Source organism: Betta splendens, chromosome 10, assembly GCF_900634795.4.
Source record: "Betta splendens chromosome 10, fBetSpl5.4, whole genome shotgun sequence".
NCBI classification, from domain to species: Eukaryota; Metazoa; Chordata; class Actinopteri; order Anabantiformes; family Osphronemidae; genus Betta; species Betta splendens.
Window position 1 is genome coordinate 6,765,706 of NC_040890.2, and position 25,499 is coordinate 6,791,204.

Here is a 25,499-nt window from a genome sequence, read left to right on the forward strand (position 1 = left end):
ATAAAATTGTTATGATTTTAATATTGTGTAAAAGTAAATAATTTTTGCTTTGATATATTGTAGCGTAATACTGTTTTTAATTTCAGCAGGACCTTCTTTCGTGGCAAGTTCCCTCTGGGATCAATAAAGTTTTTTGAATCTTGAATCTAGAAATCTTCAAAATACTAAAAGAAAATTCCAATTACTATTAACTTCATTAAAATTAGAATTCTGTTTGTCAGTTTGTTTTGCAAACGTTCTATGTTTCTCTATTGTAGACAATAAAGACAATAAAGTACTGTAAGTATATTTGTATAGTATATATTACAATTATTATTATTGTTTATTTTTTCAACATAACCAAATATCAAATTAATAAAAAGACACAAACTAATGAAAACATCGTTGCATAATAATAAAAATGTGTGTTTGATCCTTATACTGTAAACTGTGATCTGATGACACCGGTCGTGCGCCCGCGGCCCCGCTGTCCCTTCCGCCTTCTCCCCAGTCCTCTATTCACACTCTCCCCCCTCCTCCTCCCCCTCCTCCCGCTGCCCCGGCCGAGGCGCTATTGTCTCGCTTCCTGTGGCCGTGGAGCAGCCCCTCCACATACATGCGCGCTCCTCCGCAGACGCGCACAAACCCGCCGCGGTGGATGTGATGCGCTCCCACTTCTAGCGGACGCACGGCGCGCGACGCACGGAGGAATCTCACGCGAGTCAGCTTCGGGAGGACTCGGTGCTGTTTGGACCCGGGGCAGTTGGATACTCGGAACCAAGGACGCTGAGCGGCGGCAGCGGAGCGTCGGACTCCGGAGGTCTTCTCTCTTTTGACAGCTGCGCCGCTGCGGGACCGACAAACAGCAGTGACCAGGCCGTGAACTGTCACCGTCCGCTCGGCTGCCAGTAAGTCTGCCCCGCTTTGTCTCCGGCACAAAAACATGTTTTGTCTTCAGCTGAGGCAAACCTGAGAAGCGTCTTTCCATTTACTAACCCCAGAAACCAGCTCCAACCACAGCTGCCCTCATCTCACACGTCTAAGGCAGCAACGTGCAGAGCAACACCTTGAACTACTCAGATTTTAAACAACCATGTGCTTGGATTTGAATCTGATTAAATGTTGCCAATATCAGCGAGTTTGTAGTAACTTACTGTACTTCTTTTCTGATTTCATCACATGCATTCTGCATCTCAAGAAGGCAGCTGCTCGTCCTGTCTTAGAAACAGTCCATAATTTAATATTATGAAAGACGAAACGACAAAATCACTTCTAAGAGTGAAAATCCAGCCACTGAAAGTGACATCAGTTGCGCAAATCTTTCTGTGACTAAAAGCTCCCACGTTGGTGGCGCTGCATATTGACGGGTTCATGACATTTAGGAGCAGCTCGCACCTCTCTCGCCGCCTCGCTATCGCTATCAGGCATCAGATGAAGGCGATGAAGACGCGACGTGTCACCGCACCACCTCCGCCGCTCCGCTGCGTGTGACAGAAGGGAACAGCTGGATGCTGTTGGAGCCGGGCCTGAACCCGATCCTTTCAGATCAGCGGGTTCCTGTCGCAGGGAAACCCTATAACCGTGCAGCTGTCCGCCGACCGTACACACGTCTGTAAACACACACACACACTTCGCACACAGGGCTTCGATCTCCTGGCGGGACGTCTAGAAGATGTCCGTGGATGTGAGCGCTCGGTGCAGTGGGGCATTGTGGGCCGCCGTCCGGGCCTTTGGGGGGAGGCGTGTGAACACGCAGTAAAGATGTCACACTGCAGCTGGCACTGATAGACCTCTCAGCGTGTGCTGAAAAGGCCCGATTCAGCGAGTCCGGTCGGCCAGAGGCCCAACGCTGCTGTTGTGTAGCACCAGATAAGCCCGGCTGGGGTTCTGTGCAGTGATTTAGACCTGCAGGCTGTTAAGTCAGAGGACTTGAGGAGAGACTTTCAACAAATGCATCCGTGCAGCACGGATCGAGGCGGATCCTGTGATTCTCCACAGCATCACATCCGGTGATGTGTTTGGTGACAGCTCAGACTTTTTGCAATATTTGTTTCTCTGCAAAGAAACACTGCAGAGACCAAACCAGTGCACTGTGAGAACAACTCGTTGTTTGTGAACATTTACATGAGGCTGCACAATGAGACGCAGTGACTGCATCAGTCCCACCAGACCAGCTGTCACCGGGGTCGTGTGAGGTTAATACGACTTGTCACAGTATAAACCGGTCTATATACAACGTAAAATTTAAATTTGACTCTTTTGTTCACAACTTCCCTGAATACAAACAATTATTTGTACACAAATCATTCACTTTCCACAATGTGCACCAAACTGTGATAATGTGAAGGCACATTATGGGCACATTTCACTTCACATTAAATCTCTCCTCCAATAAACACCCAGACAGTCTATTGTCTTTGTACAATATTAAATTATTTGAATTGTTCTGGTTCCACAACAAATCTATTGTGACTTCTGGACAACTGCGCTTTGTGACGGTGGGAGCAGCTCAGCCTTTTTCCACCAAACCACCGTTGTGACATAGTTACTTCTTGCTGGAGCTCAGCTTTGGGGGTTTTTCTGTACGTTTACTGCTACTACTGTTGCTTCTTTACGTCCTCATCAGAGCATTCGTGTCACTTATTTGTGTTTTTGTATTCGTGGTTAATCAAACAGAGGCAGCACATCCGTTCATTTCCTTCCAGATGAAGCAGCTGCATCTCAGCCCGCTCCTCGTCGGGTGGAGCTTCAAGGCCGCCGTGCTGCGTCTCGTAGGGAAACAGTTGCTTGCGCCTCGGTCTGCAGCTTTTATAGCGAGGAAGTGACCGTGGGCCTCTTCCTTTTCTCCCGCAGGAGGAGCGAGCAGCCCAGCGGCGCTGCATCCTGACCCGCTTTGTTTGCCCGAGCGTCCGCCATGGCCTGAGGAGGCCTCGGCCGTGATTCTGATTCACACCCGCTCCGCCCGTCTGTCTGTGGAGCCCCCGCCTCCGCCTGCGCTCCCGCCATGGCCAGCCTGGTGATCAACGAGACCGGAATGGAGGACTGCGGCATCGACGACTCCTTCAAGTACAACCTGTACTCCGTGGTCTACAGCGTCGTCTTCGTGCTGGGCCTGATCACCAACTGCGCCGCCCTCTTCGTCTTCTGCTTCCGCATGAAGATGCGCAACGAGACCACCATGTTCATGACCAACCTGGCCCTGTCGGACCTGGTGTTCGTGTTCACGCTGCCGTTCAAGGTCTTCTACAACGTCAACCGCCACTGGCCGTTCGGGGACGGGCTGTGCAAGGTGTCGGGCACGGCCTTCATCACCAACATCTACGGCAGCATGCTCTTCCTCACCTGCATCAGCGTGGACCGCTTCCTGGCCATCGTCTACCCGTTCCGCTCGCGCTCCATCCGCACGCGGCGGAACGCGGCGCTGGTGTGCGCCGCCGTGTGGCTCACCATCGTGGGCGGCGGCATATCCGTCACCTTCTTCTCCACCATCAACAGCACCAACACGGCCACCACGTGCTTCGAGGGCTTCTCCAAGAGCACGTGGAGGACCTACCTTTCTAAGATCACCATCTTCATTGAGGTAACTCGCCCTACGCTGTGCGCAGCATGTTGCGGCCACACATGACTCAGTGTGTGTCTGTTGTGTTATTCCCAGATCGTGGGCTTCCTCATCCCCCTTCTGGCCAACTTGGTGTGTTCGTCACTGGTGCTGCGAACCCTGCGGCGCCCCGTGACCGCCGGCCACGGCTGCGACAACAAGCGGCGCGTCCTGCGGATGATTGTCGTCCACCTCGGCATCTTCATCATCTGCTTCGTCCCCTACAACTCCATCCTCTTCCTCTACGCCCTGGTGCGAACCCAGGCGCTGGCCAACTGCGGCGTGGAGCGCTTCGCCCGGACGCTTTACCCCATCACGCTGTGTCTGGCCTGCCTCAACTGCTGCCTGGACCCCGTGGTCTACTACTTCACGTCGGAGAGCTTCCAGAAGAGCCTGACCCTGGGAGGCAAAGGGCCCGGCTCTCGGCCCGAGAGCGTCCCCCGCAGCGACACGCCCGAGACGCAGGACGCCACCGGCGCGCTGCCCGGAGACACAGACGCCCCGGCCAGCAACGGGAAGGAGGCCAAATCGTCTGAGAGCAAGCTCTGACTCCGCGGGGGAGATGGGAGGAAAGAAGGGCAGGAGAGGGTTTGGATTTAAAATAGAGGAGCAGTCGGACGTTGGGTCCCGGAAGCGACAAACGCATAACTCAGCAGATTAGCTAAGCCTGAGGTAAGTCCTGAGGTATGGCCTGGGCTTTGGGGATTAATGCACCACTGGATAACAGAGGAATGTATCTGTGTGTGTTTACTGTGAACAAACACTCCAGGGACCAGAGCCGCAGCCGCATCAGGACTATTAGGACACACAGACACACAGAAGGAGGCGGAAACACGTCCTCACTCTTTTCTTCATTCATCGATGCACTGGACAGAGGATTAGAGGGTTGTTTCCGTACTTTTGTATCACATTGAGCCCTTAAGTTTTATTGTTTATGACGTTCGAGCTTTCGCAGTGCGTTATATAATTTTAGACATTAATGTTGTGACACTCTTTCGTGTGGAGAGACTGTTATAACACACAGCAGCACACAGAGTTGAATGTGTCTCGTGTTGATGCTTGGGACCATTAAATGTCTGTTTTGAATTTCATTTCAAGGCTGAATGTATTATTTCTGTGCCCCACCTCGTGTCCAGTGGTCGGGTCAAACTGGGCCTTTTGTCAGCGCGACCTTAGCTTTGATTCCACAGAGGCTCATTCTCAGTGAGACGCGAGGGCGACTTCAAGCCAGTCGAGGACCTTGGTCTTTGTGCGGTGCCACGGGCCAAATGCTTATTATGGGCCGAGCGATTGTCCATTGTTTGCCTCTGAATGAGGTCTCTCTGTTTTAATCCAGCCTTAGACTGCAGATCTGCTCAAAGACTTAGCAACGCGCCTTCCACAGTACGAGTAAACACTGTTAACTAATTACCACCAACTGCTGCACGTTGCACTGTATGAAGCATGAAGCAGTGGTCAGAGGTTTGAGACGCTGACTTGGCATTTATGAGTTTGTGGGAAAATCTGTAGACACTTATGCAAAGTGCCGCGAGTCCATCAGTTCCATCACTGACATCAAGGAGGAGCGAAGACTTAAAGCTTGAAGTTTACACTGGCTCAACAGGAAGTGATGTGATTTCATGATGAATCTTTTGCATTGTTAAATTGTTAAACTTGATTAAATTGCCCCAGTTAATAAACCAGACAAGAACCTTCAAAAATGTGCCAGATTGAGAAACCCTGTATAAAGTATGTATAGTAGTATATAGTACAGTAGTGCTGTTGGAGCCTGGACACCGCCGGGCTCTGCTCACCTTCCGACAGCGAAGCACGGTGGCGACAGCATCATCCCAAAGCGGAGGCAGGAAAACTCACAGCGAACTGAAAAGCACAGTTAAACAAGGGGGGACAAGTCTCTGGCTGAGCTGGATGAGCCAGGCAGTGCTCAGATTTGAACCCCCAGTCGACATCTGTGGAGAGATGTGATGAGAGCAGCTCACAGCTGGACGATAAAACGCATAAAATAAAACACTAAAGACAAGAGAGCTTGAAGGCTGCTGGTAGAATACTTAATGCTTAAGCTTATTTGATAACACATAAGATGTATGTACAGTATAGTATAAATGTATTGGCTCATGCAATACAGCATGTAAAAGTGAATGAGCTCCAGTGTGTTTGCAGAAACTAGATCCTGTAGGAGTGAAGTACGCTGTTTATTCATTCTTTCACAGAGTCAGGCAAAGTGAAAGCTTCGTGGCCTTATTGGGAATGTGCTGCTCCTCTATACGTTGTGGAGTGGACGGGGAAGGAGAACGCCTCCTTTCGGCCCTGACAGCAGCGCACGTGAGTGACGGGAACATGTGCAGCACGGGAGACGCCGCCTCGGGGAAGAGCGGGTCAGAGGTGGCGGACGGGAGGAAGGACTTAGTGGAGCGCAGAGAGGAGCAAGGATTAGGACGAGTGCGGGGGTGTAAACACGCACGAGCTTGCTTTTACCCCGTGAGTGGTTTGTGTCAAGATCGCGGCGAGTACGTTTCAACAAAGGACACTCAACAGCTCATCCCTCAAATGCTTCCTTTAAAGGAGCAAACCTCCCGTACAGCAGGAAGAATCAGAGTGGGTCTGTGCTGACACCTAGCGGCCTAAAGGTGAAACACACCACGTTGGTTTGGTGAAGTGGCTCTAACCTCCTCTGACCTCCTCCCGTCACGTTTCTGTGTCCGGACGCTGCACTGAACCGCTCGCTTCAGATGCAACCGTGTGTGCAGCGCCCACAGGAAGCCTGCGAGCGTCAGCGCCCCGCGGCTTCATGGGAACTCATCGCCAGCGCACGGTTTCTAGGTGTGACTGCGTGTTCCGCACGTGATGTGAAACCGAGGACGCGCTGTGGCTTCGGGTGTGTTTTATGCATTGCAGGATCTTTCTTTCTAGATACCGCAGCACAGAAAGCGTGACCATAGGGAAAGCAGCCACAGGGAAAACATGACATTCTTTAGAGTTGCACATGCCAAGATGGAAACTGAGCCACGCTGAAATCTACTGTGCAAAGGGAGGGGATATAGGAAGTTTAGCATCTGCTAAGAGGAAGCAGATAATGCTCTATAATTATGGCACAACTCAGCAGGGCTGATTAGAACACGCAGCACTTTCACCACAGGATCTGTCAGAACAGATGTGTAGATGTTGCTTCTCCATTGAACCTGCAGCAGAGGAGGTGCAGTCCATCGGGCCTCCGCCTGTGAGCGCTCCCTCGCGGCCGTCTGAACCCGGACCCTCGTCACAGCCGGCGAGCGCGCGGTGACGCGGAGTCACGCTCGCTTCCCCTTCCCCTCGGCGCCGCGGCCCTGCCCCCGGCAGCCGGGCAGACCTCAGAGCAGCCCACGGCAGACGACATCTGTGCTCGCAGCCAGACAGAGACCACAGCGGGAGGCGGATCTGGTCACATGTCCTCACTTACAGGTTTGTTTGTTGCTTTTTTCTTTTGGCTGCAAGGAGGCAGGACGTTCTCTTGTCTTTTTCTCTCCCGCTGACTGTTTGCTGCCGTGCGCTTCGAAGAGGACGCGAGAAGAGCCTGAAGCATGTGTTCTCCGGCAGGTGCGGGGGGTTCTGGTTCTGGCCTCTCCAACCCGTCCACAGCAAGCAATTAGAGAGACGACAGACGAGGTAATGACAATGGTAATGGTTTGGAGTGACTTTGTTTGAACTTTAGTGGTCAGAGTCACACTTTGCATTTTGCTGATTTTGTGAGATTCGCTATTGGATCCTCTTTTGCTTTACAGATAAACACTATAAATCCATAATTTTATTTGTTACTGTCCTGCCGGCTACAATGCAATGCTGTTTGATGTTCAAACTTCATAATTACAAAATTGCACACGTATGCTGCGTTACTTCCCCAAATCTAAGTGCTGGGACGCAGCGCTGTGCGACTGCACAGGTTACACAAGGCAGTTCGCTGGCGGAGTCAGAGTCAGGAGCCGAGAGGGAAATAAGAGTCAAAACCGGTCAAAGTTACACTAAAGCAGCGGGGAGTTGTGACAGTTCGCCTCTTCCCCTCTGGATGGGCACAGGAAGGGTGTGGCGTCGTCTTAACGGCAGACGGAGGGCGATTAGCACAATAAATGCTCTGTCGTGCTCTCACGTTTCCTGCTGCAATCTTTGGGCAGAGAGAGAATGATTTGTCACACTGTGCTCTGGAGGTGCACAGATTTAAACAGTCCTGTGCAGCCTGAAAGTGAAATTACTATGTAGGAGCCAGTTCCTGTCATATTTATATAGACTTATATTGAATATCTTATCTACTAAGCAGTAACCTCATCCCATCACATCTACTTATCAAAAGTTCCCATGATGCATTTCGGATCTCATGTCTGGAGACCTATTAGTCTCATGAGATCAGAACACACTGTGGTGATGTGTGCTGCACCACAGAAAGTGAGAGTGTTAAAAGTTATATTTGGTCATATTTATTGTGGGTTTGTAAATGCTGTCATCGCACTGTGCTTTATTAAATATTGTTATAGAAATGAATCTCAGCGTGACGGCGTCTCAACCTGCATGAAGCTTCACTAGGGGAACGTATACGGTTCAAATGGTTCCCTTATGTGCGTTATAGGTGTCATGGAAAAAAATGAAGCAGTGACTGAGGGACAGCGTCCTTGAGCTGCACCTGCGGGGGTTTGTGTGAGCGAAGGCATGAGCATGAATATGTCCGGGCCGTGGAACGGGTCCCTGGAGAACTCCTCCTGTGACCACAACATGAGCGGGTGGGAAAAAAGCATGGACACAATGTACACCTACTTCTACCTGGTGCTGTTCATCCCCGGTCTGCTGCTCAACACCACCGCCCTGTGGGTCCTCTGCAGATACATTAGGTACGACACACACACACACACACACACACACACACACACACACCCAGCAGAAATATACAGGTGTGGCATTCATTCCTATTAACTGGCTGCGTGCTGCTCCACAGTAAGAAGACCAAGGCGGTGATCTTCATGATCAACCTGTCCGTCGCTGACCTGGCCCACACCCTCTCTCTGCCCCTCAGGATCTATTACTACTTCACACACAGCTGGCCGTTTGGTCGAGGCGTCTGCTTGTTCTGCTTCTACCTCAAGTTCCTCAACATGTACGCCGCCATAGTTTTCCTGGTAAGTGGGAAGTTTGGACAAATCTAATGGCAGGAAGCGGCGAATTCAAACAATCCATCAAATATCAAGAGAAAAGTTTGAATTGTTCTGAGAATTCCCCGGACTTCTTCTTCTTCTTCTCTTTTATTTCTATTGGTCGATGTGACGTCACTACACCTCGCCAGGTGTGCATCAGCGTGCAGCGGTGCGTCTTCCTGCTCGACCCGTTCGTGGCACGTCGGTGGAGGCGGCGCTACGACCTGCTGATCAGCCTCGTCGTGTGGGCGGTGGTCGGCATGGCCTGCTCGCCATTCATCCTGATGCGGAGCAGCGGCGGCGGCGGCGGCTCCAGCCCGCAAACCGCCCGCAACCTGTCATATTCCTACGGGTCCAACGCCTCCAGGGACGGCTGCTTCAAGGACCTGCCCACGCGCCGCCTGTCCCGCACGCTGGCGGTCGCTATGATGGCTTCGGCCGAGCTGCTGGGCTTCCTCATCCCTTTGATGTGCATCCTCTGCAGCTCCGCGCGCATCGCCCGCTCCCTCTACAAGCGGCAGCCGCGGGAGCCGCGCGGCTCCGCGGCGCGCGGCCGCGTCACGTCCGTGACCTCCGGGGGCTGCCCGGAGAAGAGCCACGAGCGGCAGACGGACGGCGAGAAGCGGCGCGCGCTGCGGATGGTGCTGAGCTGCACCGCCCTCTTCTTGTTCTGCTTCGGCCCGTACCACGTCAACTTCCTGCTCTACCTGATGGTGTCGCAGGGCATCATCTCGAACTGCGCGGCGCGCCTGGCGATTCGCCAGTTCCACCCGGTGTCCCTGTGCCTGGCGAGCCTGAGCTGCTGCCTCAACCCTCTGCTCTATTACTTCCTGGCGGCCGAGTTCAGGCGGCACCTGACCATCCGCACGTCCTCCTTCTCCTCCTCGCTCCTCTCGTCCCCCGTCGGCTCCCCGACGCATCGCCCCGCGCAGCAGCGGCTGATGAGCATGGAGAGCAACTGCTCCGAGTAGAGGGCGCACGTGGGCGCGTCCGCCGGGCCAAACGCGTGGAGACGCAGTTTCAGCACGCGCGTTCCCTCGACATCACAAACCCCGATCCACGTGTTTCTCTTTTACGCACTATTAATATCAGTATCCTCATCATACTCAGCTATAACAGCTATATAAGTTGTGCTTCATGTTGTGTCAGTGGGAGTAAAATCGACTAAATAAGCTATTCTATGAATATCTGTGCTGTGTGTGAATGTTGAGCATCTGTAAATAAAGGCAGGCCTGCTCTTACTGCGTTTTTGTGCTTACATTGGGTTTAATGATGAATTACACAGTCACAGGAAAGAAGTGCCAGCTCGCTCTTTTTAAGCGTGGCACTTCCTCTTCAGATGCAAAGCAGTGGAGACGGTTGACAGCAGTTGCAACAGCTCTGAGCGACCGGTAACTGCTGGCACTGACTTTGGCTTTTGAACTGAAACCCACCTCCCGCGCACGCACGCACGCACGCACGCACCCACTGCACCCGCTGCGCTCCTGCATCTGCATCCTGCGCCGGCGCCACCCCCAGACCCACCCCCAGACCCAGACCCAGACCCAGACCCAGGCGGGCGGACAGAAGCAGCCCACCGTTAGGTTCACGGATGACTGTGCATGAGCTCATCAGTTTTGCATTTACAGTAGTTCATGTGGACGTTACTTATTTGTAATATGGGCGTCAGGGTTTCGATATTTAGTGCTGTATGCAACAGGGTCTCGGTCTGTCATCAGAAATGCAACATGACACATACATGTGGTGCACGTGGAAAAACAGGGTCCATAATAGCAGAACTTGTGTCAAAGATTGTAAACCACACCCCCACACCCACGGGAAGTCATACGTGCACTAAAACCCCCAGTACAGCCGAGAGCCAGAGGCACAGAGAACACGGCGAGGATACCAAACAGGAAATCTCATTGATTACAGAGAAGAAAGAGCAGAAAGTGTGTCGAACGGCAGATAAGGTGAGCGATAAACACGCGGGAGCGCAGGACAGAGAGCGTATTAGAGGGAGGGAGGAGGGAGGAGGGAGGGACGGCGTCGGGTCCACCGAGGCTTCGTGCTTCTGCTTTTTGGATGAGATGGGACATCAACGTTGAAGAAAAAGGTAAGAGACTTTAAAACCCTCACAGCTTTTCCTATTATCGGCACCAAGGCGGCTCCGGCTTCGTGTGAGAGGCTGGATGCTTTCAGCGTGGAGTCACGTCCCACGGGGGGCGTTGGATGTTGCTCCAGCGTGAGGAATGTCTGCAATGCTGAGGGCGTGTGTGGGGTCTGCGTGTCCCTCCGTGGGACCGCGTAGGAGCTCAGGACCAGGGATGGAGGGCCGCTGCTACAGCACGCGTTACACGTGGAGGCACCGCATCAGGAGGCGAGGGCAGACGTGGGGATGGAGGCGCGGCGCCGGCCCACAGAGAAATGAGTCGACTGATGATTTCATGTTTTTCCAGCAGGCACTAACTACACAGAAGGCTACATAAGAATAGTGGTGTCGTTAGGACTAGTGCATCAGATCCAAACTAGTTCATAGTCAATCAATAGTTTCTACTGGTCAATGTCAGATACAGCTTCCTGCAGCCGAGCTGATCACACTCACTGGCCTCAGTGCGACATAAAAGAAAGAAAGACGTTCTTATCTACTGTCTAATGTGTCTGGCTCCGCTCCGTTTCCTTTGAACAAGGTATCATCAGGGTGTCTGTCATTGGCCGCGGTAAAAAAGGACGAGCTCTGTTCATGCGCCGCCACACAGAGGAAATGCAGCGGTCAGCTGTGCAGAAGCACTGGTACGTGCAAAAGTGACAGAGGGACCGGGCCAAGGAACACATTCAGGTCAAAGGTCGGGGATGCTAAAAGCAAGACGAGGGACTGAGGCTCCGCTGGGAGCTTTTACGGAGCGCTATGAATCATAATTAAGGACAGTGTGCGAGCAGAAGCAGGGGGTCGAGGTGCTTCACAACAAGAATAGGAAAATGACTTAAAGTCCATCTTCAGCAGAGCTTCCCGTCTGCATTATGGGCAAACTCCTCTAGGAACCAGTGGCAAAGTCCAGTTTTGTATTTAAAACCTAATACTTTTCTTTCCTTGTGGACCTGTGGTTCATTTTAAGATAAGGATTTTGCATAACACATAATCAGCTTGTGAAGCGTCTGATGGTTTCAGCCTCTGGAGCAGTAGCTGTAGTTGGGCCTTGAGTTTTTGGGAGAGTGCAGATAGAGCTGGATCTCCAGCTGTTTACGTGACTGCTCACCAACAAGCACAGACGGAGGGAGGCGCTTAAAAATAAACCACGTTTTCAGATAAGGTTTTTCGTGTTTTCCTCCTTCTACATTGTTTAGTAGCGTAGAGGAAACCTAATCTCCCACCTCCCTCAAATTCATCTTGTGACCTTTTTGAGGTTTCCCACTCGTGGTTCAGAGATGACTAAACCTAACGACATACACGCTTATAAAGTATGTGAGTTAAGTCTGAGCCTGTACATGTAGCGATACCCTCACTTTAATGAGCTCAGGGCTCAGAATTGTGCATCCTGCACCACTGCTGCTGCTGCTGGTGCTTTCAAATAGAACAAAACCCAGATGAGCAAGTAATAAAAATTAGAAACATCCAAAATAACGCTTGTCATTTCCCCCACAATGCAATAACACTGCACACTATAATAGGCTACATCCTCCTTAAACATTGACATTTATAGTCATTTCCCTCTTAATGGTCAATCTTCCTCATTTAAACATATTTCTTTTTAGCTGCACGTCTATTCTTTTTAGCTTGCAGTAAAGCTGCAAATCCGCTTACAGGTTCATAACATAATATTAGTAACAATTATACAATAGTAATAGCTGGAGGTTCATATAAAAAAAAAACGAACTAAGAAGTAGCTTTCACTTGGCGCTGTTGACGGCGCAGCAGGTGTCGACAGATTCGATCTGACCCGTTCACCGACCACAGTGGTTTCACACTGATCTCACGTCGCCTCGTTTCACACCGGCCCATTGTCAGGTGCTGAACAGTGAGTGCACTGTGAGAGGCGCTCGGGCCCCGACTTCCTTGCGGGTTTTTTTTCTCTTTTTGCATATTTACTGTAAATGCCAGTGTGGCGCGCGCTGATGGAGCGCACGCGGTTCCTCGCAGCACGCGCCGCTGCGCAGCGTGGGAGCGTTTGCATGTTTGTGTGTTTATGACGGCGCCCTGTACAATGTCACATGTGTGCTACGGTGACAACTTCCTCGTCAACACGCTGAAGGTACTTTCTATGACATGCAAAGCACGCGCGGCTGATTTCCACAGACACAGATGGACACCTTTGTTGCACAGGCTGGTTGCTCATGGCGGCGTCTGCAGACGAATGCACCACAGCCATGGGACGTGACGCGACCTTGACTTGACCTTGTCCTCTCTCCCGCTGCAGGCTGCGGGCTGTTTGGGACTCCATCTTGATCTGTGGGATGCTGCGGAGGACGGGCTAGGGGCCCGGGTCACAGCGTGAACCCCCCCCCCCCACCCCCCCTCAACGGACAGGATGGACGCTCGCCCTCGCTCCTCGCCGCGCCGCCAGCGCCTTCCCTGAGACGAGCTTCCCGCTGCTGCACGGAGGCGCCTGCTCCGGCCCCACGGACTAAGATGAACTTTACCAACTGCACCTACAGTGCAGAGCTGCAGACGTACCGGCACCAGGTGTACGCGGCGGTGTACAGCGTGATCCTGGCGCCCGGCCTGCTGTGCAACGTGCTGGCGCTGTGGGTGTTCAGGGTCTACGTCAGAGAAACCAAGAAGGCCGTGGTGTTCATGATGAACCTGGCTGTGGCCGACCTGCTGCAGGTAAAACACGCTTCACGTCTTGATTATCTAGTTCAGGGGTGTTCATTCCTGGTCCTGCTGCTTTTCTAACTCTCCCTGTTCCAGCTAATACTGTTTAGTCAATCAGCAGCTAACACACACCTGACCAATGTGATCAGCAGGGAGAGTTGGACAAGCAGCAGAAGACCAGGGTTGGACACTAGGATCTAGTTCATGTGCCGTCATGAATCTCTGATTGCTTCTAACCACAGTAGCTGTTCAACTGGTAACACTGGGCTTTCACTATACCAGTCAGTATCGATAAGCAGATATAAGGACATTTAAACGTGTTCAGTAATATACATACAGTATATGTTTACCCTGCTCTATAAATCTTTACTTATATTGATAATGATATATTGTACTTGTCCATTATCTATTTTTAAAGTTTGGTTTAAGTTAAGTTTTAATATGAGCACATAATATGTTCTAGTTTAAACTTATGGCTACAATGAAAGGATGTTAAAGCTGCTAATTGACCGGCAGTCTCTGCAACTTCTCTACTTCTACTTACGGTATAAATGTCAGCTGGTTCCTCCACATAGTGAAGAATACGTCACATTTGTACACAGTGAAGTTGCCTTTGTTCTTATTCTTAATATTTTAATCATGGCTAGTGCGAAGTGTCTTACTGAAAGTCACACTTCCCAAGCCGTGCTCCACCTATGGAGCTACCATGCACATGATTTGAATATTGAGCTACAGCACTAGCTGCGCTGCTAACCGCTCCACCTGAGCACAATGACCCCCGTCTGCTCCCTCTCAGCCTCTCCCTGCTCCCCCCAGGTGCTCTCCCTGCCTCTGCGGATCTACTACTACCTGAACGACACGTGGCCCTTCGGCCGGCCCCTCTGCATGTTCTGCTTCTATCTCAAGTACGTCAACATGTACGCCTCCATCTACTTCCTGGTGTGCATCACCGTGCGCCGCTGTAACCTCATCATGTGCCCGCTGCAGTACCAGCGCGCCACCAGGCGCGGGGACGCTTGCGTTTGCGTGCTGGTCTGGCTGCTGGTGTGCCTGGGCTGCCTGGCCTTCCCCCTGCTGAGGAGCGACCTCGCCGCCACGGAGCTGCCCGTGTGCTTCTCCGAGCTGCCCATGAGGAGCGTCAGCATTCCCACGGCCTTCACCCTCCTGGTGATGGCGGAGCTCCTGGGCTTCGTCCTCCCCCTCGTCCTGGTTTTAGCCTGCGCCTGCCTGACCGCCGGGAGCCTTCGGCAGGTGACGGCGGGGGCGTATCCGGACCGGGGGGAGAAGCGGCGGGCGCTGAGGATGGTGCTGAGCTGCGCGGCCGTGTTCCTGGTCTGCTTCGCCCCGTACCACGTCACCATGCCGCTGGACTTCCTGGCGAAGGCCAAGCTCCTGAGCTGCGCCTCCAGGGACCTGGTCCTGCGGTGCCACCCGGTCACGCTGTGCCTGGCCAGCCTGAACTGCAGCCTGGACCCGCTCATGTACTATTTCACGACGCACGAGTTCTGGAGGCGGCTGAGCAAGCCGGAGGTACCGGAGAGCATGACCTTCAGCAGGCGCCTGTCCTGCATGACAGGAGGCGAGGAGGCCGAGGAGGACTAGAACCGAAGCCTCAGCCATTAAACCAGTGACACAAGGGGCATGTGAACGTCAAAATGTGAAAATCTTCTATTTATTTTTTTAATAAATGTGTAAATGTGTGTGCTTCTGGTGACGGCATAATCCAAGAAACCCCCTAAACCACCTACGCTCTGCTAGACTCGCTAGTTTCACGACAGTGTTGCAGAGGACGATCAAAGGTTCGGCTTTTTCACATGCCACCTTCTTAGGCGTGACAATAAGAAGCAACAGCATTCAGTATGTAAAGAAATGCAACTTTATTTAACCACAAAGTTCAGTTCAGTTCAGTAGCTGCACACAACAATGGTTTTAGTCTAATCATCTAATGTTCAGTTAAAAAGCTGCGACAGAAACCTTTTTACAAGCACACTTCCTGTCTGATTGTCGCTCCGTGCAGGCGTTCGGGGGAAACCATCGAAAAGGACGCGGTATAAAGAGAGAACATTTTTCCATGATTCAAGCGTTCAAAATCAAGACCAATAATTTAAGCACATGAACGAAATGAATGCTGATCATCTATTTCCGGCGACATTTTCAAACGTGCGCTGCACTAAAGTGACTCAGATCCCGTTTGTTATAGAAGACCAAGCCCCACGCAAGTCAGAATGAGAATTGGTCGTGAAATTTGCCTCTAAGATTCAGCTCATCGACCCTCGGAGTTTGCTGCCACACGTGAAGTTTCTACCTAAACACGAACACAAACCGAGCGCTGCACTGTTAAAGATTCACAATAAATTATCACACAGCAGGACGGCGGACGCCTCCGTGCGCGCCGCTCTGGTTCCAAACACACAAAAGGAACCACAACAACCACGTACTTCCATGAGGACCTCTACTATATTGCACTAGAACACAAAAGTTGTCACGTCTGCGCCTTCCTGTCGGGTGCGACTCCTCCACCACCCGCGGGAACAGCAGTAACGACAGCTACAACAGCAAAACAAAAACAACCCAACAAATAAAACGCAGTTATATCCGTAGTTACCGAGCTAACACTGGTTATCAGCACGTGACTAGCTAGTGAATACATGAGCCGTGACCTACGCAGGTCAGGAGAGAGGTGCCTAGAATATACTGAAACTAAAATTCACCGGGTCACTGGGGTTAAAGCGGGGCAGGCAAAAACTACAGGTCGAGTTTTGTACAAAAGTCACTTTCTGCTGAAGGTTGTTCCCTCGACTGCCTACTTCCACCGACTCTCTCTCTCTCTCTCTCTCTGACCTACACTCACTTTCCCATCAAGCCTTGCAGATCCTGGTCTCCGTCACAAACTTGTTTGCAAAGTGATGGAGGGTGAAGCATTCGTCTGCTGAGCGCTTCTGGATTCCTCCACCTAAAAAAATAAGTAAATGAAAGGGAACTTCACAAACTCTGTATCACATACTACACTGAGTCCACGGTGCTGCACATCACAGAGATCGGGGTCATTTTTTAGTTCTATTTTTGCACATGTTTGCTACCTGGCAGACTGGCGCGCCGCTGCATTCTGTAGGTTTCCTTTCCATCACACAGCCGGCGGATGTAGAAACCCAGAGGCTTGATGTCGTCAATGCGCTCAGTCACCACCAGGTCCTCGTGCACGAGGTAACTGCGGTAGGAACCAGACTGAGCACAGAAATAGAACACAAAGAGAGAAAAAAAAGAGACTTCACTGTTTTGCTTTCATTTTTGCTAAAAACTGACGCGTGGAAACGGAAGGACGTTTCAGTGAACCATCCTGTACTTTAAGCAAAAACATTCAAAGCAATATTAAACTGCGACACCATCCACCTAACACCTGCTTTAGAACAACTGAACAGCAAAGAAACTCTCAACACATAAAACAACCACAGTTGACCATAACCCACTTCCCAAAATCTAATACTCCACACAAGCCTATTTTGTGGCTGGACCTTTGTGGCAAAGTTAATAAACAGTTATTATAATAATTATCGAAGCTACAGTGATAATGAACAGGATACAGTAAGTACCTGCTAAATACTGGGAATTTATCAAACTTCCTCTAGCATACTTTTAAACAAATTAATTAAATACATTAATGTCAAATGTAAATATTGTGAAAAACATAATCAAATTCCTGCAGAGAGCAGAGTTTCTGGTGATGGTTTGCTGAAAAATTCCACTTTACAAATTGCACACAAGCCAGATTTGCACAGGATTAAACACAGACAATCTGGCATTATTATTAATCCCTGGATTTCCCCAGGTAACATAGTTCACCCGCAGTGTTCTGGCTTATGCATTAGTCTGAGCCAGAGAATTACAGGACTGTACAGTACACATGTTTTTTCTTCTATCTTTCAAAGTGGGTCTCACAGATGGAGCTCTGCCTCTCGGAGGAGGGAGAGCTCCTCATAACTCACCATCAGCTGTGAGAACAGGTCAATAAGGTCCTGAGGGGGGAGAACCACCGAGGTGTTCAGAGGGATCACGAAGCAGGTCCTCAGGGTCAGGTCCAGGTAGGCGGTCAGCTTCTGCTCACACACACACACACACACACACACACACACACACACACACACACACACACACACACACACACACACACACACACACACACACACACACACACACACACACACAGTGTAGCAGGTACCACACATCAGTGCATTCCCACCCCTGCAGGTTTGTGTCCATGTTACCCTGTTGAAGTCATGCAGGATGTAGGCGGGGTCCCCAGGCCTAAAGCGTGGAGGGGGCACGCTGATGACGGCCATGCTGTCAGAGATCTCCACCTCCTCCTCCACCCGTGGCAGGTAGTATGGCTGGCTTTCTGCTCCAGCTCCTGTCGACACGTCACTGAACTGCATGGCGCCATGGTAAAGCCTCTGAAGGAGACAATAAATAAGATATTGTACCTGGGGTGTAAGAAGGAAGCACTTTTGTATCACAGCCATCAAGATTAATAAATAAATGCAAGAGACTTATCCCATTTAGTGTAGTGATTAAACTCCACACCACTAGATGGCAGCATTGTGTATGTTGTACGTAGTGGATCTGGTAAAACTGAATTTTAAAGTATTGTGTTGTAGCAAATATTGCAACATAATGTCATAAATTGATCTGTATTACAATATATGCATTGCCAGGTTTGTGGTAATACAGAGACCTATTATATAGATAAGACTTGGAATATTGGACATTCAACAATATGTAAATCTACATTCATGCACTGAAATGCCAGCGATTGTGTCTACAATGGTTGAGTGACTTTTTAAAAACAACTGATATTTTGGATAAATATTGCTCCTCATAGAACAACACTTTAGCATTACTAGAATAATTTAATGAACACTTCTACACTTACACAAGAGGCAAACCGCTGTGTGAAGGGACTACTGTATAGGAGTATATACTGTTTATAACACAGCAACAGACAGCAGCTTGCACCTCTGCTGAAGATGGAAACGAGAACAGGTCAGCGTTCATTTCCCACAGAGAGCGTCCCATCAGCAGCCACAAAGGCCGAATGAGGGCGTCCACGCTCATAACTCTGCTCTGCCCTGTCAGGGCACGTTATTATAAAGTCTGTATCCAGCTTCTGTCTATGCCTCAGGAGATGTAATAAAAATATCCGTTTCCTTGGCTGATTGGAAATCCAGCTATAACATTAAGTTATACTGTAGATATTTTTCTTAATAAACCTTTCATCGTGGTAATATATAACTAGACAATATTAGCACCCTTTATTTACTGGTACCTGATAGGCGAGCGCACACATACACACCTTTGGCGTGAAATACCGGTAGAGGCACGCTCCCCCCACGATGAGCCCACTGAGGATGAAGGCGATGCCCAGCAGGGTGAGCAGACAGCGACCTGTGGAGCCGTCGTTGCCCGAGGGAGCTGATCCCTGCTCCGGATCCTAAACAAACACACACACACGTACACATACTGTCTGCGTGTGGAGAGGAGGAGGAGGAGACGCATGTTCATCGCCTGCATCCTAGCGCGGGAGGTGATGAACAACAGTCATACAGTGCGTTGACTCAACAGTGAAACCCTAATGAATGGCGTGTTTGCACAACAGCTGTTCAAAAGATGGGCGGTCCACGTGCCGCGGCGGGTGCAGCGCGGCACCGCGCGTGTCGGCGCAAAAAAACGCCCAAACTCTCTGAATATCGCACGTGCATCCCGCACAGGCAGTGATGAACGCGAAGACGCGCGGATGAGGCGACGGCTCGCAGCCGCCCGCCGGACGCCGGGTGCGGGCCTAGACACAGGCTCAGGCGGCGCAGCGAAGCCCGTTAGCTCACCTTCACAGCGGCTGGCACCTCTTTGCCCAGCGCCTTCTGCGCCAGAGCCGAGTTAAACGCGATCTTCACCATGCTGCCGGAGCGGAGACGTCAGCGCGGGTTTCCCGTGCAAACACAGCGAGAGGGGGAAGGAGACTGCAGGCTCGGTTTATTCTCCGCAGGTCCGTGTTGTGACGCACTTTGCAACCGGCGCAACCTCGGCTTTATCTAGAGCTTCCGGTTGCTGGAGGGGATTAAGATGACATCCGATGCAGGGTAAAAAAAGCGCATTCTAGCCCAGGCTCAGTTTACACGACGCATATAAATCAACCGATGTCTGAGTCTTTTTCAACTATGATTTATTTTTAGGTTTAACTGCGACCACCAGAGCAATTTATCGGCTCATTTATTATCTTTAAGAGCCTTTCCGGGAGGTTATTTATGGCGATTTGGCGCCTCCCAGTGGCCACATGCCCGCATTTCCCAGAAAACGTTCACATCTGGAAAACTAAACCAACAACACATAACTTTAAGTGTTTACACTTTGAGCTAAGCTTGTCCAAGTTAATCCACACAATTTTGTACAGAACACGACAGAAAATGACTCAGTGCTGCACTGTAATTTAATGAAGACACTCGGAGTGCATAATGCAGCCCATTCATCTCTCCATATATGCCTCTCTGCAAAGCGACTCAGTAAATATATTTCCTTGTGCATGCTGAGTACTACCTGCCAGACAGACAGACACACACACACACACACACACACACACACACACACACACACACACACACACACACACACACACACACACACACACACACGCTGTGGAAACAGGCCAGGGCCTAAGCTATACAACATGCCTGTCACACTTCCTCCCTCCTCTCTCTCTCCGGCCTGTGGTGGTCCTCTGCTTCCTCTGCTTTCACTCTCCTGACTCACTTAGGCTTGCACATATGAGTAAATAAACACTTACTACTGCGCCGGTGCCCTAATTCCAAAGAAACCTGGTGGCATCTCTCCAGCCCTCTTCACTGCAACTGTACTGTACCACATGCATTTCTCGCAAGCGCGCACGCACATGCACTCCGCCGAGCTATGATATTTCCTATGTTAAACAGACAGATTGGACCGGTAATCACCACTGAAAGGCACATAAACAGAGCAGCTGATTTCTGTACCTTTACTCCCCCTCTGAGTCCCCCCTCCAACACCGACTCCCCCTCAAAGGCCTAAGTGGTCCTGAAGGCTTGTTTATGGGCTCGTCTTACGCCGTGTTTGATCTGAGACTTTGCCCACACATGCGTGTGTGCAGACACGCACACGCACTCAAGTGCCGCGTGAGAGAGAGCGGCATTAGTGGTAATAGCTGAATTGATAAACGAAAGACTTTATTTAATCCCAAGGGCTTTTCAGCATCACACACAACAGAAGAAAAGTACAGTAGAGACGGAGGAGGCGACCGCAAGGGGTGATTATGGGGGAGAGGCCCAGACGCAGGTGGGTGAGAATCAGCAGGAGATGTGGAAGAAAAGGAGGCGGAGTGAAGTGATGATAGGGGGAAACACAGGGTGAGTTACAGGCAGAGCAATCTGCCTCGCGTGATGCTTGGGTGAGTTTTCCATGGTGCTGATTAACGGCAGATCAAACTCACAGTCCGTCCAGGTCACATCCGAAGCGTTCTAACACTCCCGCAAGGTAGAGTTTCTGCCCCTCGGACCGAAAAAGCGCAAATCAAACGGAAACAGGAAGCGGTGGGTCGCGAGCGGGTGCGACAGAGCCCGAGTGCCAGCGTTGCCTTGTGGACAGCAGCGAAGCTCCGAGGAAAGCTATAAAAAATACACACGCTCCACGCACGCACGTGGGCCGCGCGCAAACATTCCTCCGCTGCGCTGTCAGCAAACTGCGGACGTCTGCGGGGGCACAGCGGGATCACAAAGTGTGAGAGGAAGACGCTCTCGTGCCATGACATCACCGTCGGGCTCGCCAGCGCGCGTGAGCGAGCCGCGCAGACAGACACCTCATAGATGTGTCATCAATTTCAGTACCAGACACGCGAAACCGCACGTGACAAATGACTTTGTCCCGCTCGCTGCTCCCACGGCTGCCATGGTAACGGCCGGCCGCAGAGCTGCGTTGAACCCGAACGTCATGCACTGCTCAGTGCCTCATAACGTCACTGACATGTCTTCATGTGGACCCGCCATAATCACCATGTGCCTGGAGCGGGAGAGCACTTAGTGGTCAGAGAGAGAGAGAGCGAGAGAGAGAGAGAGAGAGAGAGAGGCGCAGATGGGCAGATGTGGCAAAAGGCACTGATGCTCCTTCAAAGTTCCCTTCAGACCCCCCCCCCCTCCAAAAAGAAAGAAAAATCAGCGTGCTTCACACTCCCATGATCCTTGCCCTGCCACACAAACTCTTTGGCAGTCGCATATGGCTTTGAGACAAGGGTGACAAATGAGTCTTTCCTGTGAGTATCGGCTTCTAAAGCTACCTTCCTTCTCCCAGAGCACTGCCTGTCCGCTTGGCGCGCGCTCTTCATTCGCTCAGTTTGGCTCGCTGTAGGGAAATGTCATAATTTCACGGTGAAGCAGCTCTGGTGGGTTGACGGGGGGGGGGGGGGGGGGGGGGGTGTTCAAAGCCGAGGATTAGGTTCCACCGCCTGTTCTTAAGTTTAAAAACAAAATGTTTCATTAGCAGGTTTACAAGTTTAGTCGTTATATTTAGCAGTTGTTAGCATTTTGTATTGTTATTAGTATAAAAATGAAACCTACATTTTTGGTTTGTTTTGTTAGTAAACAACAATAATTGGTTGTGTGGTTGGTGTTTTAGCTTTCTGTGACATTTATGTCTTACATTGTGTAAGATGTAAAATGGGCATCTACTGTATTGTTTGTCAATGTTTAGGTAAATTTTCTTGTTATTACTTGAGGTCATTTACAGTAGAATGACTTTACTCTCATAATAAAGTGACGCATATCAACTTCATGCATTTTACTATATTTATGGTGTAATTGTGTCGTAACCAGTGACCTAATGCTGCCTGTCTGGCTGAAAAGCCAAAAAGAAAAAGAGGTTATGGAATAAAAGAAAGTAAAAAGCTGTGAAGCAACATAGAAAGGTAAGCTTGAAAAGAAGAAGCAAGGTGGGTCCCACATGTGTGTAATAGACAACTGGCACAGGTAGAAGGGGAAGCGTAGACGAATCACAGGGATGAAAGGATAGAAATGGACGCATGTCTGTTATTTCCCTGAAGGTTAAACTCAGGGGAAATTACCTCATCACTGAGACCAGAGAGATATAGTCATGTTGACTTTGTATCGATAGAGCAACACACACACACACACACACACACACACACACACACACACTGAAGAATTGTGGCCAATAGCATAACAGCCTCGTTGAATCACTTCCAGATCCAGTGAAGTCATCTCTGTCAGGTTCACAGGAAGAACAGAAAGAGCACACACACACACACACACACACACACACACACACACACACACACACACACACACACACACACACACACACACACACACACACACACACACTTACTCCTCCACTAAACTCAGATAGTAGTAATGTAGTATGTGTGTATGTAGATGTGCCCGTCTCTCCAGCCTGCGGGGGACGCTTTGGGTTTAGTTCTGTCTTCTCTTCTTTGTTTGCGATGCCACAAGACTTCCCATTTGAGTTCTTGTTTGTATTTAGTTCATTTGTTTCCCCTGTGCATTATGTTCATTGGAGCCAAACGTCCTCTTTGTATTTGGAGCATGTTGCATGATATAAAAAGGCCACCGTTGTTGGCTCGCCTCCACTGAACAGCAGGTGGCTGAAACCAGGTGGCTGGAGGGACCTCTGATGCCGGGCCACAGTATGTATGGCAGGACCTGAAGTGTGAGACTGGTGCTGATGCTGCAGGTGACTGACAGAGTCAGCAGGTGGAGTTGGCAGTGTAAGTTTTTAAATGTTCATAAAAAGTTTCCATTTTTTCTGTACGTGTTATGTAGTTATAAGGGTTTGGGTTTCACTTAGAAATGTAATTATTTTGACAGAAAGGCACTTTTTTTGCAATGAACAATTTGCAAAACAACAATCAAAGTGGTAAATTACTATTCTAGCTGCAAATGTCTGATTTTTGCTGCAATATTTACTGAGGTGTATAGAGGCCCATTTCCAGCAACTGTCACTGCAGTGTAGTAATGGTATAATGTGTGTGTTCATTGCGTCAGAAGGCCCAGATTACCGGATTACCTCAATAAATTAACATCCGGAATACCAAAGGCCTGCAATGCTGCGATGGCTGCAAATGGATGATTCTTTGACGAGAGCAAAGTTTGAGGATTAAAAAAAATATTTTTTCAAATACAAAAAAATATTTTTAACCTTATTATATTTTCCATTCATTTTACAACCCATGCTGGTAAATATAAGTGTGACTTTTAATGGAAAACACAAGATTGTCTGGTTGACCCCAAACTTTTGAACCGTAGTGTACATTGAAAGTTTCCTACTACTTATTTCACTTTCTTTTTCACTGTATGATATTCAACCCTGAACTTATCCCATTAGCTTTTTGCAGGATAGTGGGAGACGTCTTCTTTTATCTCAGTCACGTAGCTGTGACTTGCAGGACGACACACACTGATAGATAACAAAGCCCCCTCATTTTCCATGTCTGTGTGTCTAAACAACAACTAAACGGACCTGGACTGTCCACCTTCTCTGTCTCTCTGGTTTGGTTGCCTGGAATTTTCCATTGTGTGTAAATATTGGTGCTGAAATTAAGAAATAATGGTTTGTTGAACTTTACAATATTTTATTGTGGTTTGTTGCAGCTTTGGGAAATCTGGTTTATTTCCCGAGTCAACACCTGAACAAACTGCATAAGTTTTTCAAGATCTGACAGATGAGGCTAAATGTAACCCATCGTTCTCCTCACATGTATTCAAACCTACAGTATCCAAAAGTGCGTGCGTGCGTGCGTGCGTGCGTGCGTGCGTGCGTGCGTGCGTGCGTGCGTGCGTGCGTGCGTGCGTGCGTGCGTGCGTGCGTGCGTGCGTGCATGCGTGCGTGTGTGTGTGTGTGTGGTAGGGGCCCACAAAGCATCTGCAATCAGACAGCTCTCAAATTAGCGCTCCATAACTACATCCTGCCCAAGACTTCTGAAGCACAGGAAAGTCCTTCCAGACACACACACACGAACACACACACGAACACACACACGAACACACACACAGTCTTTATCAGTCATTAATCTATCAGGTGTCATTAACAAGGGAGGATGGGCTGATTGGAACCAGAGGGAGACAGGGTGATGTCACACAAACACACTTCACTGCCAGAATGCTCATGTGTCTCAACGTCTCACTTTCATCCTCATCACCAGACAGGCGCACACACACACACACACACACACACACACACACACACACACACACACACACACACACACACACACACACACACACACACACACACACACACACACACATAGTGTAACATGTCTGACAGACAAAAAAGTAAGTCTGCAAGGGAAAGTGTTACTGATGCAACTTCTCACCACTATTATTATGTTGGGCCACTTGTGGCTCAAAAACAGCTCAGCAGAGAAGACTTGAAGGTTGAACACAACAATAAAAAGGAGTGATTCTGTGTGAGGATGAATAGCGGATCTTTAATTATGAGGCATTTCCCAAAATGCCCAGAACAATTGCTGCTATTTTCAGCCTGGTCTCACAGCATGTATGAATACACGTTCACACACAGCTAACCACATGCTGCGCTCCTATCTTTGGAGCCTGAGCTATTGTTTAGCAGTGGCAATAATCCTTTAAAGAGGTGCTGATTCCAGACTGAGGGCGGACGTCTTTATTAACACTGACAGAGGCTCATTATCTATAAATACAGGCAGGGGCCACTAATAAATCATTTCTCGTGGTCCTGATAGAGTACTAACCACAATGCATTAAGGCGTCGCGAACGCAGCCCACACATTGGCAGGCGATTTCGCTGCATGTGCGTGTGTGTTTGTGTGTGTGTGTGTGTGTGTGTGTGTGTGTGTGTGTGTGTGTGTGTGTGTGTGTTACACCCTGCTCTGGCAGTGCGACGGGGC

General features: G+C 49.9%; 4 protein-coding genes across 8 annotated transcripts; 3 read left to right on the plus strand and 1 right to left on the minus strand.

Annotated features, from left to right (window-relative positions):
- Positions 1 to 532: 532 nt before the first annotated feature.
- On the plus strand, positions 533 to 4,668 carry LOC114864804 (lysophosphatidic acid receptor 4-like). The gene is made up of 3 exons (XM_029165767.3): positions 533 to 887; positions 2,833 to 3,559; positions 3,635 to 4,668. The coding sequence occupies exons 2-3, from the start codon at positions 2,984 to 2,986 to the stop codon at positions 4,124 to 4,126; spliced, it is 1,068 nt and encodes a 355-aa protein (XP_029021600.1). The 5' UTR covers positions 533 to 887; positions 2,833 to 2,983; the 3' UTR covers positions 4,127 to 4,668.
- Positions 4,122 to 9,971, plus strand: p2ry10 (P2Y receptor family member 10). Of its 4 annotated transcripts, none has more exons than XM_055512439.1 (7): positions 4,122 to 4,249; positions 5,788 to 5,899; positions 6,763 to 7,015; positions 7,112 to 7,219; positions 8,172 to 8,430; positions 8,535 to 8,715; positions 8,880 to 9,971. In XM_055512439.1, the coding sequence occupies exons 5-7, from the start codon at positions 8,252 to 8,254 to the stop codon at positions 9,699 to 9,701; spliced, it is 1,182 nt and encodes a 393-aa protein (XP_055368414.1). In that variant the 5' UTR covers positions 4,122 to 4,249; positions 5,788 to 5,899; positions 6,763 to 7,015; positions 7,112 to 7,219; positions 8,172 to 8,251; the 3' UTR covers positions 9,702 to 9,971. The 4 variants fall into 4 exon arrangements, with proteins under 4 accessions (XP_055368414.1, XP_055368415.1, XP_055368413.1 ...); XM_055512440.1 differs by having other exon boundaries at positions 7,151 to 7,219; XM_055512438.1 differs by having other exon boundaries at positions 5,788 to 6,452; positions 6,763 to 7,219.
- A 601-nt stretch (positions 9,972 to 10,572) lies between these two features.
- Positions 10,573 to 15,222, plus strand: gpr174 (G protein-coupled receptor 174). 2 transcript variants are annotated; one of them, XM_055512442.1, is made up of 3 exons: positions 10,573 to 10,825; positions 13,125 to 13,534; positions 14,339 to 15,222. In XM_055512442.1, exons 2-3 carry the CDS (start codon positions 13,337 to 13,339, stop codon positions 15,122 to 15,124), a joined length of 984 nt encoding a protein of 327 aa, XP_055368417.1. In that variant the 5' UTR covers positions 10,573 to 10,825; positions 13,125 to 13,336; the 3' UTR covers positions 15,125 to 15,222. The 2 variants fall into 2 exon arrangements, with proteins under 2 accessions (XP_055368417.1, XP_029021346.1); XM_029165513.3 differs by lacking the exon at positions 10,573 to 10,825 and having other exon boundaries at positions 10,845 to 13,534.
- A 153-nt stretch (positions 15,223 to 15,375) lies between these two features.
- LOC114864618 (integral membrane protein 2A-like) lies at positions 15,376 to 19,732 on the minus strand. The gene is made up of 6 exons (XM_029165514.3): positions 19,399 to 19,732; positions 18,870 to 19,007; positions 17,785 to 17,970; positions 17,506 to 17,616; positions 16,603 to 16,747; positions 15,376 to 16,475 (listed from the first exon to the last, which is right to left on the minus strand). The coding sequence occupies exons 1-6, from the start codon at positions 19,468 to 19,470 to the stop codon at positions 16,381 to 16,383; spliced, it is 747 nt and encodes a 248-aa protein (XP_029021347.1). The 5' UTR covers positions 19,471 to 19,732; the 3' UTR covers positions 15,376 to 16,380.
- Between the last annotated feature and the right edge of the window lie 5,767 nt (positions 19,733 to 25,499).

What these genes read in the sequence shown, in the direction of transcription:
- LOC114864804 (XM_029165767.3), top strand. Translation starts at nt 2,984, where the DNA reads ATGGCCAGCCTGGTGATCAACGAGACCGGAATGGAGGACTGCGGCATC. An exon ending in AGATCACCATCTTCATTGAG is followed by an intron (nt 3,560 to 3,634) that starts GTAACTCGCCCT and finishes TGTTATTCCCAG; the next exon opens with ATCGTGGGCTTCCTCATCCC.
- p2ry10 (XM_055512438.1), top strand. Translation starts at nt 8,252, where the DNA reads ATGAGCATGAATATGTCCGGGCCGTGGAACGGGTCCCTGGAGAACTCC. An exon ending in GTCCTCTGCAGATACATTAG is followed by an intron (nt 8,431 to 8,534) that starts GTACGACACACA and finishes GCTGCTCCACAG; the next exon opens with TAAGAAGACCAAGGCGGTGA. An exon ending in ACGCCGCCATAGTTTTCCTG is followed by an intron (nt 8,716 to 8,879) that starts GTAAGTGGGAAG and finishes ACACCTCGCCAG; the next exon opens with GTGTGCATCAGCGTGCAGCG.
- gpr174 (XM_055512442.1), top strand. Translation starts at nt 13,337, where the DNA reads ATGAACTTTACCAACTGCACCTACAGTGCAGAGCTGCAGACGTACCGG. An exon ending in CTGTGGCCGACCTGCTGCAG is followed by an intron (nt 13,535 to 14,338) that starts GTAAAACACGCT and finishes TGCTCCCCCCAG; the next exon opens with GTGCTCTCCCTGCCTCTGCG.
- LOC114864618 (XM_029165514.3), bottom strand. Translation starts at nt 19,470, where the DNA reads ATGGTGAAGATCGCGTTTAACTCGGCTCTGGCGCAGAAGGCGCTGGGC. An exon ending in ACCTGTTCTCACAGCTGATG is followed by an intron (nt 16,748 to 17,505) that starts GTGAGTTATGAG and finishes TTCTGTGCTCAG; the next exon opens with TCTGGTTCCTACCGCAGTTA. An exon ending in GCGGCGCGCCAGTCTGCCAG is followed by an intron (nt 16,476 to 16,602) that starts GTAGCAAACATG and finishes TTATTTTTTTAG; the next exon opens with GTGGAGGAATCCAGAAGCGC.